Source organism: Numenius arquata, chromosome 4, assembly GCF_964106895.1.
Source record: "Numenius arquata chromosome 4, bNumArq3.hap1.1, whole genome shotgun sequence".
Taxonomy (NCBI): Eukaryota; Metazoa; Chordata; class Aves; order Charadriiformes; family Scolopacidae; genus Numenius; species Numenius arquata.
In genome coordinates this window covers 44,625,897-44,644,116 of record NC_133579.1, presented here as the reverse complement: position 1 = coordinate 44,644,116, position 18,220 = coordinate 44,625,897, and the positions used below count along the sequence as shown (strand labels likewise).

The following is an 18,220-nucleotide window of genomic DNA, read 5'->3' as shown; positions in this document are numbered from 1 at the left end:
TTCTTGGGAAGAGACCGAACTGTCAATCTAGGGTCCCCCCATCTTCCACATTTTCTCTATAATCTGTATCTTGCTTTCAGTCTCCAGTATCAGAAAAGTTCAGAAGATTTAACTTTAAATGAATATGGAATCTTTCCTGAAGAACAATCCTTCCGCAAGCTCAGAGCTACCACTAACTCTACAGTGATGAAATGCACCATATTCATGTTCCCTTGTTCTGAAGCTGGTTATCAAAGTTCACTGCATCATACCTATTTGCAGTGCACCACCAGTTGTCACACATGCTACATGTTCCTTTGCTGGAACCTGGGCACAGTATTATGCCAGACCACGCCACATATAGCCTCTTCGACTCTGGCAGAATAGCCTTCTCCTCCTGAATCAGCTGCAGCTCAGGACTGCTTAACCAGAACTTGATTACCCTCACATATTCAAGTGTGAGTAGGATGAACTCATCAGTTATTTGTCAGAAACCTTCCATTCAATTTCAAATTAAGATATGCCGGCAGTCTACTAAGGACATAATACCAATAAATGCCCAGGTCTTAAACCATGGTTTGTTACAAGCACACAGGCTTAAGGCATTTTGTTAAAAAGGGTGGCATTCCCATTTACTGTGTGGATGCCAAAACTGATTGCAGGTCGTTCTTTTTGAGAGCTTCCTTTTTGCTTTTCATTCATTTCTCTGGCATCAAGCAAGGATGTTCCATCTTCAACGTCAGGCAAAAAGGGACTAAGGGGAGATCATAACCACTCATCACCCATTACTTTGAGAGTGCACAATATTAAGCAAATATTTGCTTTTCCTCATAAAACTTATTACAGCAATATCTTTCTCACTGACGTACTCAAACCAGAAGCATGGCTAGTAGTATCACTGGCAAGCATCATGCTGTTCTTTTTCCATTAGCCAGATGGTGCAACTAAAGCATTTACCATATTTACTGGAGATGCAATGAAAAAAAACAATTCAACACAGAAAATTCAGTAAAGAAATTACAGAAAGTAACCAGAATGTATAAAGAATGCATCTGTCCCTCAAAAGTTATTAAATTTTTATTGAATACAATTCCCAACTTTTAATTCCATATTTGACTAGTTTTTGAAAGCAGTCAAGAAACAGGCACTCAGACCTCTCTCGGCATCATCCAGTTATTCACTATTGTAGTTAACTGGATCCTACATCTAGTTCCACTTAATTCCTCTAACTAGCACAGAATGCTTCAGTAGATTTATAACAAGCACCTCATACCATGCAATGCAATGCAATTTTGTGCTTCATAATCTGCACTGCCCAACTCCATGTTGATTTAACTCCATATCAAAACAAAACCACCTTACACAATCTTAAGAGTCTGAGAACATACCCTAAGAGACTATAGTCTTTAACTTCCAGGAAGTTACAATAAAGCCCAGCAATTACTTTCTAATTGCAGTTTCAAACAAGGAAGCTGACAGCAAGACTTTGCATATGAGAGCCCCATTACCATTAAAATGTGAACTGACTGCTGGGCTGAAAATCATAAATAATGTTATTCACCTTCACAGCACAATGTGATGTTCATGTTCAATTTGGGGCACAGGGAAAAAGGACCAGAATTCGACAATGGCAGATTTTGCTTGATGGGAAGATTTATGAAGATGTATTTCTATTCTTCTACTTTGGGTTTTATATTTTATTACATCTAACTACTATCACAAAGAGTACTGAAGATTTAGGATAGAATTAAGACCCGTTCAATTTAATGAAAAAATATTTGATTTCAGTAATTTTTCTGAGTAGAGGAAGCTATTAATTTGCTATAGCAGCTTAGGGATAGTACCACATTAGCTGCTGCTGTATCAGTTGGGGCTATGAAGAGTATCATAAACTCTGCTTCTTATTACTTTACCCCGTTAAAAGAAAAAGCTTACAATGTCACTGCCGGAGAGTGATGATACAGAAGAAGCAGAAGAGCCAGAGGATAACTGCTGTGTACTAGTCAATGACAAAGTCAAGCGTTGGTTGTAAGATGGTTCAGAGTCTCTGTTCTGTTGCTGTTCTCCATTACACGGAGCTATCTGGTCTCTTATTTTCAACCTATTATCTGTTAACAGAAAACATAAGTATCATTTAAGAGCACAGAATACAAACACATGGGCCTTGAAGTCTAGGAAGAGCCGCAGTTTAACAAGTTAACTGAAGAACACACTCAGGAAAAAAAAATAGTCTTGCATTAGAAAGTTACAAATTCCTTTTATTTTTTCCTACATATCTGAAGGTGATTTATTTCAAGGCATGAGTATTTTGAATTAATTTTTTTTTTCTTGAATTTGATGTAAGTTGGTTTCAAGGATTTCTGCTATACCTACCAAGTTCAGGTGATAGGTTAATTTTGCTCCCCCACTTTTTTTTAATCCAGGCCCTGTAGTCAATCACTTCTTGTGTCACTTTGATGATTCTACCTAATGTGCTAAAACAAAAAAAATATTCAATTAAGTATTAAACAAAGACTGTTGATTACATATTTGCAAGCATTTCAACAACCGATCAAATTATGCTGAAAGTCAGTTCAAGATATCCCTTCCCAAAGAATCCTTTTAAATTTTTCATTTCCTTAGCGCACCATTTAATTCACTAAAGCATCATAATTTTTAAACTAGTATCTTCTATCATACTAATATGCAAACACTGACATATACGTAAGATTTTTACTCTACATTTCTAAATGAAGTGCATCTTAATTATCAAGAATGTACATACAGATACCAACGTACTTAATAAAAGCAATTTACAGGTTCTTACATTTCTCCATACAGAAGATATTTTTTCCCCAGAATCTGGATTAGAAAAGTTATGGGATGCACTGAAGACATTAATATCCCCAGGCCCCCTAGCTGACCTTCACACTGAAGACAGAGACCTTCACTAGTCCTTCCTTACAGATCTACAATACAACTTAAAAGTGTAAGATTCCCACAACTATAAAGGAAGTACCATGGATCATGAGGTAGTGGAAACACGAAACAGACTGGCTCCAAAACCAGAGTAAGTTAGAATTTAAGAAAATTCATAATAGTAACTGGTTCAGAGAAAAAGCCTACCTGGTCCTGCTGAACAGTGACCAGTTATCAACAAGTACAAGTAATATTTTTCCAATATACCTTCCCAAAATTCAGCTATTTGTACTTCTTCTTGAGCAGGAGTTGTGTCCTTGTTTGAAAGCTAAACTTCCAAGCTTTCCTTTTATCAGGGACTAGTGGCTGAAACACTAACTATAAACTCCACACTCAAGATACGTGAAGGACAGACTATTGTATAAAAATGGGCTGTGAAAAGTTACCGTCTTGGAGAAGATAATGTTATTTTAGTTTTGAAAAATCTTCAATGGTTACAATAAACATTATTTTGTATTTCACAGCATAAAGGTACATTGTACCTGTAGTGGAATTTTCTTTTGGATTAGGTGTATAATGGGAAGGGAGGACATACATAGCCTAAATGCATTTAAACTACCTTTATTAGGTCATTTTTTTAGTAACATTTTAAAAAGAAGCAATAATTCTCCTACTGGCTTAGGGATTACTATATCATGCAAGACCAAATACCACATTCCATGTTTAGTCTTCCAAGTCTAAAGACATATCAGTGTGTTAGTACTGAAAAAGGCAGCCCAGCAATTTAAGCAAACACTGAACCAAATAATATCATCGAAGTTACAAGTCCAATAGCTGCAGAAGGGCCTCACACACAGAATGAATGTCATCCACCATTCTATTTATGTAATGTAGATAAAGTGATGCATGTCAGAAAAACTATTGAATTTTACATGCAGAATTAAAGGCATGATTGTCACCACTCAGCAACTAAAGATCTGGGTTATAATAGGCAATTCTTTGGAAACCACAGCTCTATAGCTAAGGAGAGCACATTAAGAAAGGAACAAATAAAACAGAGGATAGTATTTTGTCAATGTACACTCCCGTGACATAACTGCATTTTAAATACTCATGCAGTTGTGGTTTCTCAGTCTCAAAAAAGAAGTTAAACCAGAGGAGACAGAATAAAGAAAGGGATGACCAATACTTCAGAGAATGAACTGTGACCCTGAAGTTGCAGATCCCAAGACAGCAATGCCAGTATGGGACTCAAACATACACATGCTGGATGTCTTCACCACTGGGACAGAGAAGGAAATCTTGCAGATAAAAAGTTTCATCTGAGAATACCTTCAGAAAGACTTGAGTTTTCACTCCAGGATGACCTATAAATTTCACAACTACTACCAGCTGTGGTCTTAGAACCAGAAAATGAACATGATTCAAGGATTGGAGCATCTCCCTTATGAAGAAAGGCTGAGAGAGCTGGGACTCTTTAGCCTGGAGAAGAGAAGGCTGAGGGGAGACCTTATCAATGCTTATAAGTATCTGAAGGGTGGGTTGAAGGAGGAGGGAGCCAGACTCTTTTCAGTGGTTGCCAGTGAGAGGACGAGGGGCAACGGGCACAAGCTGGAACATAGGAGGTTCCACTCAAATATGAGAAGAAACTTCTTTACGGTGAGGGTGACAGAGCCCTGGAACAGGCTGGCCGGGGAGGATGTGGAGTCCCCTTCTTTGGAGATTTTCAAGACCTGTCTGGATGCAGTCCTGAGTAACATGCTCTGACATGCTCTAGGCAATCCTGCTTCAGCAGGGGAGTTGGACTAGATGATCTCTATGGTCCCTTCCAACTCTAAAAATTCAGTGAAATTCAGTGAAACATGGACTGAATAACATAAGTTCTTATGGATGAGTTTGTCAAGTCTGAAGCTTCTTGGAGTACTTTCCCCAGAAGCAAATCAATAGTTGTGTCTTCATATCCAGAAGGAAAATTGTAGGTATGAGATAATATGAAATGGTAATAATATAAGATGGTATTTTTATCAGCTTGGATGATCGATATACCAGAAATGCCTGCTATAAAAGAGATGTAAAGGATGAAACTCCTGCTACACCAACAATTATGGCAGAGTTGCACATACAGAACATAGGAACCTCTTCTCTCACTAGCTCCTTTCACAGAGAACAGAGGTGAAAGCCCCAAACTCTCATTTTTGCTAGAAAGGTAGAAAAAAAAAAAAAAAAAAGAAATTCACTAAGTTATCAGGTCAGGAGTCAAAAGGCATATCCATGCTACATTGCTCATACACCAAAGTTAAAAACATTCATTATGAGACATCAGAAACTGAAAGGTGATTAAGGCTACACTGCCATACACTTAATATAGTAGCAAAGAGAGAGAAAGCAAGTATGATCAAACTAGACACTGCTCTCAAAGAACACCATTTCCCACGTATGGGACTCAAGCACATCTACAGCATCAGAGAATTTTTTTAAAATAAACATGTATAACACCGAAAATGCTTAGGAACAAAAAACCTATTAATCTGCCCCGCCTTTAGTATGAGAAAAGTCCATGCTCTTGGGTTTCTTTTTTTGGCTGAAGCGAGAATTTCTCCAGATATGAGACACTCCCACAATTCTTCAAAGATACTTGTTTGGAAGACGTAGAAAAAACAGTTAACTGCTTAATAAAATTACACAGCTCTCCTATGAAAGATGCCCCTCTATGGCTTTTCTCTTAATATTATCATATAGTAAAACCAGGAATAAGCTATTTGCATACCTAGTTTATGATAAGAGTTTAGAAGCTCCTCTTTTTGCATACTGCAAGCCCTCAGTTCACAGGGGCACTTTCTAGCTGTCATTACAGCACTACTATGGTGCAAATAAATCTTAGGATGACTCTTAAAATGCTCAGAATGCTGACATAAGACTCAGTAAAATCAAATATCTAAAGCTCCAGCCAAGCTCCACATGAACAAATGAGTACCAGGGAAAGAAAAAAATATAGTCTGTGAAAGTACAGAAAAAATAACTGTTCAGTAGGGCTTAACTGAACTTACAAAATTTCCCCCTGGTACTAAAAGGTCAATATAAACTAAAAGCAGACTAAGGAGCACTTGAGAAGGATCTGCTTGAGTATGAGGATTAAAAAAAAAAAAAAAAGATCTAAAACCTTTACCCGGAGAGATATTCTCTTGTAGGAAAAGCTGATATATCTTAAAAGACAGCATGCATTCTAGTGACAGCCACCAACCACTCAGGATGTGAAGCAAAGGAAGGACCATTTCAGACAGCACGTTTCTTTCTATGTCAGCAGATTTAGCAGGCAAATTTAACATTCCCTTTGACAGCTCCCAAAGCTCCCAGGACTATCTTGACCAAGCAGGGGCAACCCAAACCTAACATATACACCTGTCAGCAGCTAGATCAGTTGAACTATACACTAGGAAGAAACCAAACAGCTTTCAAGCACAGAGATGGAAAAATTACTTAATGTATGGCCCAGACTATTGTTGTTTTTGTAGAATATCACCTGTAAATGACAACTCCATTAGCAAAATCCTGCCAAGGCTTCCTCAAACTCTGAACTCTGGCCTGTTGGCATGACAGTCCCTTTCCCTCATCCACCTGCCCCACATATCTGGCGCCAAAAAGGAGGAACTTGTTACCAATCTGCAACTCTAGGAACTGAGGAAAGGTTTCAGAAGTCTTAGTTATGCTGGAAGGGCATAACAGGCATTCACAGTAGAACCACCCTTCCATTCCTCATTTCATATGACGTTGTCTGCCTCCCAAATGTGGCTACACTGCTGTTTAGAGATGCAGTCTGAGCACACATTTGTATCTGAAACATGCCACAGGCCAACATGTAAGCCAACATGCTGACCTACAGACATACATATTAACCTTAAGGATAACACTAAGAATGCATCGTTGTCACATCCAGATCAGCACAACTTATTGCTGTCAAATGGTACAATACTACTCTCTCCATCTTCCCCTAAACATGAACTCCTGCTGCTTCTCTTGCTTCTGATCTACTCATCCCACAGCCACAAGCTGGATCAATTTCTTGACATGACGTAAGTGTTGATGTATTTGTTCAGTCAGACCAGAGAGTTTATCTCTGACCTCTGACCAAAGGATTGCTAGATCTGATCCAAGGCAAGAGTCAGGGACATACACATTGAGAAGGAAGAAAAAGGGCAGCTGACAGCCCACAGATAATTAGTAGAAAGTGAAATCGCACCTTAATATAGAGAACATGGACAGGGTATTAATGAACAGTCCACTACTTCAAACAACATAAATCAATGAGCAAGAGCTTGTTGTCAAACATCTGCTAAGGTTTCCTGTGGTTTACCAAGAAACAGATTAAAACTAGGAAAATGGTGACTAACTTGAAACTTTGTGTCCAAAGAAAAGCAAAGAAGCTGGTGAACAGTCTAGAGAACAGGCCCTTGGACACAGCATCTGAGAGAACTGGGATTGTTCAGTTTGGAGAAAAAGAGGATGAGGAGATATCTTATGGCTCTCTAAAACTACCTGGAAAGGGGTTGTAGAGAGGTGGGAGTCAGTCTCTTCTCCCAGGTAACAAGCAATAGGAAATACCCTCAAGTTGCACAAGAGGAGGTTTAGATTGGATATTAGGAAAAATTTCTTCACCAAAAGAGTTGTCAAGCATTGGAACAGGTTGCCCAGGGAAGTGGTTTAGATACCTCCATCCCTGGAGGTATTTAAAAGAGGTATAGATGTAGCACTGAAGGACATGGTTTCGTGGTGGATTTGGCAGTACTAGATTAATGACTGGACTCAATGATCTTAAAGGTCTTTTCCAACCTAAGTGATTCTATGAAAATATCACTTCTTAAAAGACTTCTCTAGTTAGTGTCATCTCACTTAAGATGACACACACTTCTCCAGAGAAAGGCTATGGCCAAACACCATATTAAAGCTGTTCAAAGCACATATTGACACTGAGTCTTATGCAGGAGCCACCCTGTTCATAACTTTACAGGTAGACTCATACCCCCATAGCCCCGAACAGTAAGAAATCAATCATGATTTTCAATCACCTTGGTTGAATTCTCAACACCAAACTTGATCTTGCATACAAGTTGTACAGATTCAAAATGGATCCTCATTTTCCTACCAAGAAAACCCCTCCTCCTTCCAAGATGATGGGAATCCGTTTGCTCTAACAAAATCTATTGAACTGTCTATCAACCTCTCCTGAGCTGTTCTTGAAAGAGGATGGGTGAGATAGACTGAGGACAAAACAGCGTTAAGGTAATTTCTGTGGCTGTAAGAGTCACCATCAGAATTCAGCTGATTACTGTTTCCATTCAGACAGAAGACAGCTTTCAACTCCCACTACACTCCAAATGTTATATTTGGAAGCTTGAATGAAGAGGCTATTAAGAGTGCTATGAATCTACCCCTTATTATTCTGTGCAACTTGTAACTGGAGAACATGGAGAAGAAAAAGGCCTATGCTGAAGGACCAAAATCTGCGTCTCTTTCACACTGGGAATATCAGAAGCAGCAGCTGGCTACAAAGCCTTAAATTGACTTGGGCTTGTGCTCCTTTGAGTGGGACTGACCCTGAGAAAGAGCAGTAACGATGATCACCCAGAAAGATTTGAAATCTGCTGACACTGTCATCTACAAAATAGGACTCTCTACACAGAAATTCTCCCTGGAAAGAGCTGATACAAATTCAAAACAGTTCCACTTAGAGGAACGCTAGCCCCAATTATGACAAAATTAAACTCAGGTCAGCCTGGGGAATTCAGCCTCCTGCAAATTCCTACACTTTCAAGTGCTCTTCTTTTATTCTCTATCAATCCATCTAGTAGGAAGTCCTATAGATAGTCACTGTTCTTAAAGGAAGCCCACTGTTTACAGCTTAACCTACCACTAACAAGTCTAGAAAAGGGGAAAAAATGGATCAAGACAAAGGGCTCCTGGATGGCTAAAGCTTCAGGTCAGGCCACTGAAAAGTCTTTATACAGAGTCTGGACCACCCTGCCTAACAGGTAGAAGAAGAATCTGAAATACACCTGGAACGCCAAGAGTTCAGCTAAAATCTGAGACTGAACGTGGACTGGTGTCGAGGTTCTACAACAAACTTGTTACCAAACAACTCATCATCCACCTACAGGGCCTTTGGCATTGACAAGACAGGTGCTGGGGGAGCTACTTGCATACAGGACTTTGTTGAATGCTGTTCCTCTTGCGACACCAGTCTCTTTGACAGAATGGCAAGCCACTGGCAGGATGAGTTCTGAGACTCAGACAACACTGGCACAGAGAGCCCAGAAGCAGCAGAAAGACAGGTCAGATGTATGACACCTGAACACTGCTGTTTGAGCTTCTCCCCAGGTTTGAAGTTGTAACAAAATCCAAACATTTTTCCCAAATACACTAAGAAATGTACATCTCAAGTGCACACATCGATGACATCTGAGGCTTCCATTAAATGCATTTACAGATATACTTTTTAATGTCTGTAATAAATACAGGTACCTTATTAGAGAATTACTATATCCTTTGGAGAACCACAGAGAAGTTAATGAAGGCCAGGACCCAAGACACAAGCAAAACTTCAGGAATGCCTGAGTGTTCTATCTATACTTAGGTAAGAATGAAGTTTCATTCCGTAACAAGAATTGTCAGCCAGTACCCATTTAACAGATACACCTTTAACCTATCTTGAAACAGCAGTCTCAAATGTCAGTGTGTTAACACTATGTATCACTCTTCCTGTATGGCCATCACAGGCAGTCTCAACCCTTGTGAATTTAAGGCCACAGAAAACCTAGAGATTCATGGGCACTATTAAAATACTGTCAGTTTTAAGGAGAACTATTTCACCTTGCAGTGACATTAATGCTGGAAGTTGTCAAGCTGTTAACTTGTTTAGAGTTTGGAATTGTATCTAGATGGGTTGTGTGACTTGTTACAGCCATCCCTCCCTGCGAATAGCTGGGGAAGTCAAAGACCATTGGGATTCTAGGGAAGTCTCAGGAACGTAAGTCCTCTGATCTAGCCCCAATTTGTACTGAGGGTTAGCATAACAGATGCTAGAGAAGATACATGAATAAAAATAGAAAATAAAGGCTTGTCAGCCATTTTGTTTCTCTTCCCCCTTTCAAAAAAAAGAAAACTTGCAAAGGTGAGAGCTGAAAAAATACTTGCTGTAAAGTGTTTCCATGAAAGACAATAAGAACTGCATTAAAATGGCACGTCCAGAAATATGCTACTTTTAAAGGCAGTTCTGACATTACGGCCAAACTGAACTGATTCTTTTAATAGCTTAATTAGATATAAAGCCTTTTAAAGCAGCTTATGGAAGCAATGTATGAAAGAACTAGGGAAATTTCTAGCCTTGTCTAGTTTTGTGTCTAAATAAGCAGTTTGATCACACATTTCCTTCTACCATCGTACAGTCACACATCACACCAAACATTAAACCAGCAGACCTTCCTTTGAAGTACTTTAAGCAGAATGTTTGAGAAAAGACCAATTATCTTCTGGCTCCCTCCCACAGTAAGAGAATCTCACATTGGACTCATCCTGGGTTTTGTCATGCTGTCTTCATTTCAATGCTACACACTGAGGTATCACACTCTCAACAGCACTAGGCAGCCTAAATTTCTGGGCAAATTTCAATACAGCCACAGTTAAACAATAAATAACAATATTCCTTTTATTGATTTAGACCAAAACATTCCTAATTGATTACACAGACAAATGGATATTCAAAAAGCGGACTAATTACCTCTCAGAATCTCTATTTGGATATGATCTTGCAAGTGGTGATACTGCATGGCTAAGAACAATGTAGGCATAATCAAAAACTTGTTTCACTTGCATGGCACCGTAAGAACTTCTGCCAACGTCGTTTCCTGAAATAATGTGACAGTCATCAGATCATTTTTTTTTAATATCAGTAACCAGAAAATTATTCATACTTAAAGCTCAGAAGCCTTAACAATACAGCTTAACTCTGTTTGAACTGATTAGCCCATCCGACTCATATCAGGAACAACCAAGTGCACCTATCTCAATAAAAGAAGCTAACCTTAGGAATGACACTTAATATTATGCATTCAATTCACCACTTATAAGATATCGATGTACCAGTGCCTGAAAGAAACAGAACAGAGATAAGCTTAAAGCTCTTACAGCTGTCTTTTAAGAGGGAACCTATCAAGCTTAAAGCATCATGTCTCACTTACCAGTAGAGTTTCTGCAAGCCAAATTCAGTTTAAAATTCCACTTGTGCAACCACATTATCTCCATGGGGCCAGGTACACTTACATCAATCCCTACTTAACCTTATCAAAATTACAGATAATAAACCAGCTCATACAGATTATTTATCTCCACAGGATAAATCACTTTGTCAAAATCTGTCATAGAGGATTCCAAAAGCCTGTACAGCATTGTTTTTTGATCAACTTAGTGGTACTTCTCGACTGCCCCTCTTTAAGCATGAGTGACATTTATAGCAGAACTCCTTCCAAATCCAGTGTGAGGAACTGCAGAAGTTAACGTACTAATGCTTCTGTATATCAATGACAACATATAAGCATTGGTCTCCCATTTGAAACCTAGAAAGGTCTTGCTAGTACTAACAAGAAGAAACATTTGGGGTTTTTTTTTGTAGATATGTTTGGCACCAGACACCAAAGGTTCATTGTCACCACTCAATTTATAAAACACAAGGAAAAGTTCCTTCAAATTGCATGTTTAAAATACAGACTAGATTTTGAGTGGGTAGAAAGCTGCTTACAGTAAAAGGTTCCCTTCCCTTCCTTCAGAATGATGCTTGAAATGCTGCGAGAACACCAGAAAGCGATGAACCACCAAACATGTTTACATTAAGCTTGAAAATCAGATCAGGGCCCATGAACAGGTTTTAATGAAAAATCTGCTTTGAAAATTGATAGGTATAGGATCAAACCTATCCTCTGGAGGACTGAATCCAATGAGGCTTAATTTTACTTTAGAGGAACCCTTCACTCACTGAAGTATTTAGTTCAGCAAGTCATTGTAGAAAAACATGCTGAGTTTTGCCATCCAGGGAAAAAAGAACAGCCTTGGCTTTACCACTTGACAACACGTTTTAGTCCTCCAAGATTCTCCAATCATAATGCTACTTTAACAGGAAAGCATAATCAATGAAAACAGACTGGGAACATAAGAGCATTTTGGGAACACAGAATTTCTTCAGTAATTTATATGGTCAAATAAAAGCTGACCAAGAAATACTTCGAATTTACTGAAGTAACTGAGTATCTTGTTCTGGATACTGCAATGATGCATTCAGAAGCTACTATGCTCAAAATTACAAAAGCCTCTCTAAATGGCATATTTGCAATTGGACTCTATCCTGAGGTAGAAGCAGAGGCCAATGTGGGCCTAGAACAGAGAATGTAGGAAGAAACATATTGTAATCAAGTTCAGAGCTGCACTACAAAGTAGCAGAGAACTTCATAAAGGACTTAGTCCAAAGGCAGCTAAACAGAGACCAAGATACTTCAATGGTCAAGAAATCAGATCATGAAAACGTTAGTTCTACTAGGAAAAAAAATTAATTCAGTACATGACACATTGTTGTGTCCTGCAACAATGCCACCTTCCACATAATGATATGCTAAACATAATTGCAAAATTAAATTGAGAAGCAATACAGAAATGGAATATATACAAGTGGCTAAACACAATTGAACCTACCACTAAATTACAGTTCATCTATGGTGGGACTTGATGATCTTTAGGTTTTTTTCCAACCTAAATAATTCTATGATTCTATAAATTCACATAACAGGAATTAAGAATACACAATCAAATTGCATTAATCTGATCTGGTGCTAAAACAGCTACATTTGACAGGCATCCTGCATGGAGTTACACTAAAATGAAGACACTACTGCTACAAACTGTTGGTTAGTCTTTTTGTAAGATGTTGCCACCTCCACTGTTGTGCCAGCAAAAGAAATCATAAGCCTTCCCTAATCCACTTACGGCAAACTCAGGCAGTTTAGTCTAAACCACCAACGAAGTTGTGTATGAGTCTTGATTGAAGCAGATTTGAGAACAGAGGCAGGATAGCTCATGCCATAGCATGCCTAGGTTCCTGGATTGCCTCATTCTGCACCTGTAATTAGTTCATAAAAATGTCTGAATAAACAGTCTTATTCAATTATAGAGTCTGCAGAGCTTCTGACTTGCACTGCAGCTGAAAAGCAGGTATGGAAGCCAAAGCTACTATGCAAGCTACTGTGAACTGTACCAGTCAAGTCTATATAGAAGTGGCCCTACTCAATCCAGAAAGCAACATATAAAAGAAGCCAGAAGATCACGTTTGCACTTGCTGTCCTGAATAAATTTTCTTCTGAGAGGTCATTCTCACCAGCAGATCACGTCTTACATACCTAAGCATCCTTCTTTTGTCACAATCTATGGACTGATCAGTTAAAGCATGTAACCTCAATGCTCTCTCTTTAAAAAAATCATACAGACTTCAAGCCTCAGATGTACATTAGTAGATAACAATGGTGTGTGATTTCATGTATAATTCAATTCTCATTCTTTCTTACAAAGCCTTCACCCCTAAAGGAGCATATCCAAGATTTCCATCACTCACGATCAGTATTACCACTCCAACAGGTGGCCTTCCATTACCTAAAGCAGTTTTAAGAAAGTGGCCTGGAAAGGTAAAGGTAAGACCATGAGCTAGGACTGAAGCAGATCCATTTATGTTAAACTATTATCTAGTAAGTATCTTTTTGCAACATTCAGTATTAAAGGGGTTCTTTCAGATGCTACCGTCAATGTATTTGTGTATTTTTATAAATGCATATATTTTATATACACACACATTTGCAGGTTCTAATGACAAACATCAGATATTGAAAAACCGCAATGAATAACTTCAGCAACAACTATTGAGATTATCTATTCTAGCCTTAGTGGCTGCCCAATCTCAAATCTAATTACTTCCTGGATTTGTGACATATCAAGATGCAGAAGCAAGCAACATGAAGCATAGTTAGTCCTGCACGTTACAGAGTCTCTTTTCAAAGAAAACACACTAAATTTAACATTTAGAACTTCTGTTTGTTCCCATAGCAATTCCCTGCAACCAGAGTCATGTCTTCCAAGACAGGATACTGTCAGACCAACTCCACACAAACCTCTTCTAGGATGGTATCATGTACCCTGCTCCAACATGTTCCTGTGAACAGACTTCTGAGTGTCTGGCTTTGCAGTTCTCCTAAACGAGTATTTTAACTTTTTATGCATCAAAGAAAGGCCAACTGCTTTGAGAAACTGAAATGGTGGCAGCTACAAGATGTTTATAGAAACTCCCTTCTTTGGATGATGCTAAGGGAAAGATTTTTCATCTTCTTACCCTGTCCTAGGACACTAGCTCAAGATGAAGAACCTTAGTCTATGTACGAAGAGCAAGTATAAACTACCACTTTAAAATGCATCACCAGCTAGATTAGTCTGACATCTCAAATCTAGATTTCAACACACTTCCCAGTTCAAGTGTAGACTCCTGACACCTCTGTTGGAATCTCAAGTCACAGAAATTATAATCCCCTAGTGCCCAATAATAGGTCTTTGAGAATCTCAGAGGAAACCCTACCGCACCCAAAAGAATCTGCAAAACCCACTACAACCAAAACAGCAAGACAACAGGTTGATGCCTGTTCTCTCCAAATCTAGGAACTAACAGAAGGTACTGAGCAGGTAAAACTGATGTATCCTATCCTTCTGATAGCCAGACATCACCATTTCATACTGAAGAAAAAACAGTTCCTCCAATTTAAAGGAACTAATCCCAATGAACTTAATCCTGCGTCCTAGAAGACTGTCTAAAGCTATTCTTAGGAGTTGTACCTTTCAACATCCTAAGGCTGAAATAGTGCATACACTTATAGGAGGGACCTTACACTACTTGGATAATCTTGAGAAATTGAAAGGGTTTTTTTTCATCCCTGTATTTTTTGTCTGATTTCTGGATTAAGAAGTCATCTTTTGAAGTCTTCTTCCAAGGCTTAACCAGAACTTTAGAGAAAGCTGTGATCAGGCTAAAAAAGGATTGCAAAAAAAATCAAAAATTTGTGCATATATTGCATGAACTGGTTTGAGGGAAAAAACTCTAGAGCAGCTTATGCTAACTTAAGTCAGAAAACATATACATCCACTCTTTACCAAAATACTTGTTCCCATCTCCTCCATACTGACCCTCACAGACTTAGACACTGAGTGGATCTGACCACAAACTAATCAAGCAGAGATGACTTGTCAACTGGGCAAGGACCTGAACCCTTGAAAAGTTTTTTGTACTGGGACACAAGCAATAACACAACTAAACTAATTAACAGAATTCTAGACATTATCTACATACACTTGACAGGTGCTTTTAGATCCTGTAGGAATATCTGATTGAGTCTAGATCTAAGGAGACTGTATTTGTGAGATCCAATTCAAAGAACCATCCTATACATTCTACATAATTTTCCACCTAGTTCAATCAAGCAAGTTCTGAAGCTCTGTGGTAGCTACCAGAAAATATTCTGATGGGACATAGTGGTCAGATAACTTCAAATTATTGTCAGCGTTCACTTCCCTTGCTAAAATACTTTCTCTCTTGTAAGAATTGCATTCTCAGCCCATAGAATCTCATCTAAAATGTAGTTCTTATCAACTCTTTGATAGTATATAACTAGATATCTTTCTTCTAAATTACAGTTCTTTGCTTCTGCAAGATTTATACTAGGAGGAACAGTTCAGAGCCCCTACTAGACTTGCAAATTATTTTTTTTTCTTCCCTGAAAAGTCATGTCAGAGAAGAAAAAATTGCAAAGATTAACCATTAGCAGTGATTGAAACACTGTGTATGCTGCACAATTTCTTCTTTTTCAGTCCTCAACAGATAGGAACGAACAGAACTGGAGCACAGTAAAGGTTTTTGACTCTAAAGAAATGTGGCTCATGCTGCTACCCAAATGAGTCTTTAAGCAAGTAAATACACATCTACTGAAGTAAATCTCAACACCACAATGAAAGCTCTGCAAAATCACACCTTATGCCTGGCCAAGTACAAGAGTCATGATGGACACAAACTCAGAGCTACAAATGTATCAGAGATGTGGTTAGACAAATGAGTATCTTAGCTTGCAACCTCTTCCAAAGAACGATGAACATTCAGCATACTAAGTATTTAGAAAGGTGCCAGACTTCAGCTCCTGATCCATGGTATTTGCTTTAGAAGTGCTCTACATAAGCAGTCTACCCACAAGACGTGACAGTATGGAGTTTGAGTGCCAATTACATTCTAGAAATACTAATGTTTAAGTTCAAATTAACTGAAAATTGACTTAGTTAAGAAGCTGCTTTGGAATTTCAGCTATTTGTGACAGTCTAAATAGAATCCAAACTGAGTACTATAAAGCTGGAAGTTTTTTTCAGGAGTTCAGCCAAAATTAATCTTCATTACTTTGAAGGTTACTGAATCAAAACCAAATCTTAAAGGAAAAAAAAAAAATTAAGTTAGTTACTTTCAAAAGTACATGCAACTAGAATGGCATTCTCCAAAGGTCCCTGTGCAGCACAGAAGCCAGTTATGCAAACCAGACTTCACACCAACACCATAATATAGCTGCTCCCTTGCTACGCATTCATGGATATACACCCATGTTTCTGTGCAGTCTCTAGTGCACCACCTTACAGGACAGGTACCTCATCTGGTGCATTTCCTTCCCATGTGGTATTATTTATCTGAAGTATAGCACCACAGGATGTGGTGAGAAAAAGACACACCTTCTATTCTCATTCTCTCATAATGAAAAACGGAGAGCTGCTCCTACTAACAAAGCCCCTTCCACAATCTCCTGGACCTCGTTCTTTCGCTGCCCCTCAGCACTGGCAGAGAATCTCAACAGTCTCAGGACTCAACAGTCCTAAATCTCCAATGCAGTCTATATCCATGCTGTTTGTGTGCAATCCAATTTACTCAGGCTATGAATCTCGGGACACTTCAAGTCCTTATCCCTTAGCACATCACCACAACTGTACCTTGACACCAGCAAAGTCTCTTCTCAGTGTAGCTTCTTAACTCATTTGATGGACTTTAGAGACTAACATAAGCTGTGAAAGAGCACAAGTAGAGCCAGAGCTCTAGAATATTGCAAGAAGTATACAATCTTACCAGGCAGGAGAGGATCTTCAATACATAGCATGGATGGTCTGTATCCATTAGTCATGACTTTCATGATTTCTTCTTTGGCAATATAGGCACCTCCATTTTTTATTCTAATACCAGTTTTCAAGTAGTTAAAATTCCTTCCATAGAGTTCAAAAAATTCTATCAGAAGCATTCCAAGGTTTTCATCAGCTCTTCTGGCATCAATTCTTGGATGCAGCTGTGACACAGAAGAGTTGTTAATTATTAGAAATTATTTCTTTCCAGACCATAACAAAGTGGAACAAAAAGCCTTCGTTTAAACAGATGAGTATGATCTCTTTATACAAGTCTGAATTGAGTCATTTCTTCATGTACTTAAACCACTTTCACGTAACCAAGAGGGGGCAGCACTTAAGCAGTATCTGGAAGCCAAAGAATTCCCTTCATCCTCCTCTTCCAGCTATTTGAAGATTAGTAAATTCTTTTTCCTAAGCCAAAGGCAATAAAGAAGTACTGCATACTACATTACAGCTTAGTTAGTAATGCAGTAATACCTGATTCTTCACAGAAAACCCAGTCTTATTCTTTTCAGAAGTTGAAGGGAATCTATTTACCCCAATTGGAATACAGTTCTTCTATCAATACCCCAATATTATATGCAGTATGCATCATCTATAGAAATATTTCAACATTAACAGCAGCAGGATGTGTAGGCTTTCCCAGTATCACAGCTGCTGAGAGGTGCCTAACATTGTACCTCATCATACTCATACAAAGCTTACTGTCACAAAAATGTATTGGAAAAAGTTATAACTCATTAACTATTTCATTAGTTACCTACAATATCTGCCAGTTTTACATATGTCAAAACCTAACCAACATATAATTAAAAAACAAGTTGACTGTTTGCTTTTGTAACTTTAATAAACACTGAAATCAACTACTCTGTACATTTAGTATCAGTAGTCTAGGAAGCAACAGACTTAAACTGCATCCTGGCAGACTTTCAAAACACTAGTAAGATGATTCAGGTACTAGAATAGGCTGCCCAGGGAGGTAGCATAATCCACATCACAGGCCCTGGTATAGAAAGCAACACACAGCCTCTATGCTGTTCACAAGGCTCCTGCTGCTGTTTCAGTTCAC

The 18,220-nt window shown here is 38.5% G+C and overlaps 1 protein-coding gene across 2 annotated transcripts in view; it reads right to left on the bottom strand.

Moving 5' to 3' along the window:
- Positions 1-18,220, bottom strand: part of TENT4A (terminal nucleotidyltransferase 4A) — a 61,676-nt gene that overhangs the window by 23,130 nt on the left and 20,326 nt on the right. For both annotated transcript variants that reach the window (XM_074146401.1, XM_074146400.1), the window contains exons 7-10: positions 17,099-17,312; positions 10,649-10,775; positions 2,353-2,453; positions 1,915-2,087 (exon numbers count right to left, since the gene is read on the bottom strand). In XM_074146401.1, the coding sequence (XP_074002502.1) occupies positions 1,915-2,087; positions 2,353-2,453; positions 10,649-10,775; positions 17,099-17,312 (615 nt within the window). The remainder of the gene's footprint in view (positions 1-1,914; positions 2,088-2,352; positions 2,454-10,648; positions 10,776-17,098; positions 17,313-18,220) is intronic.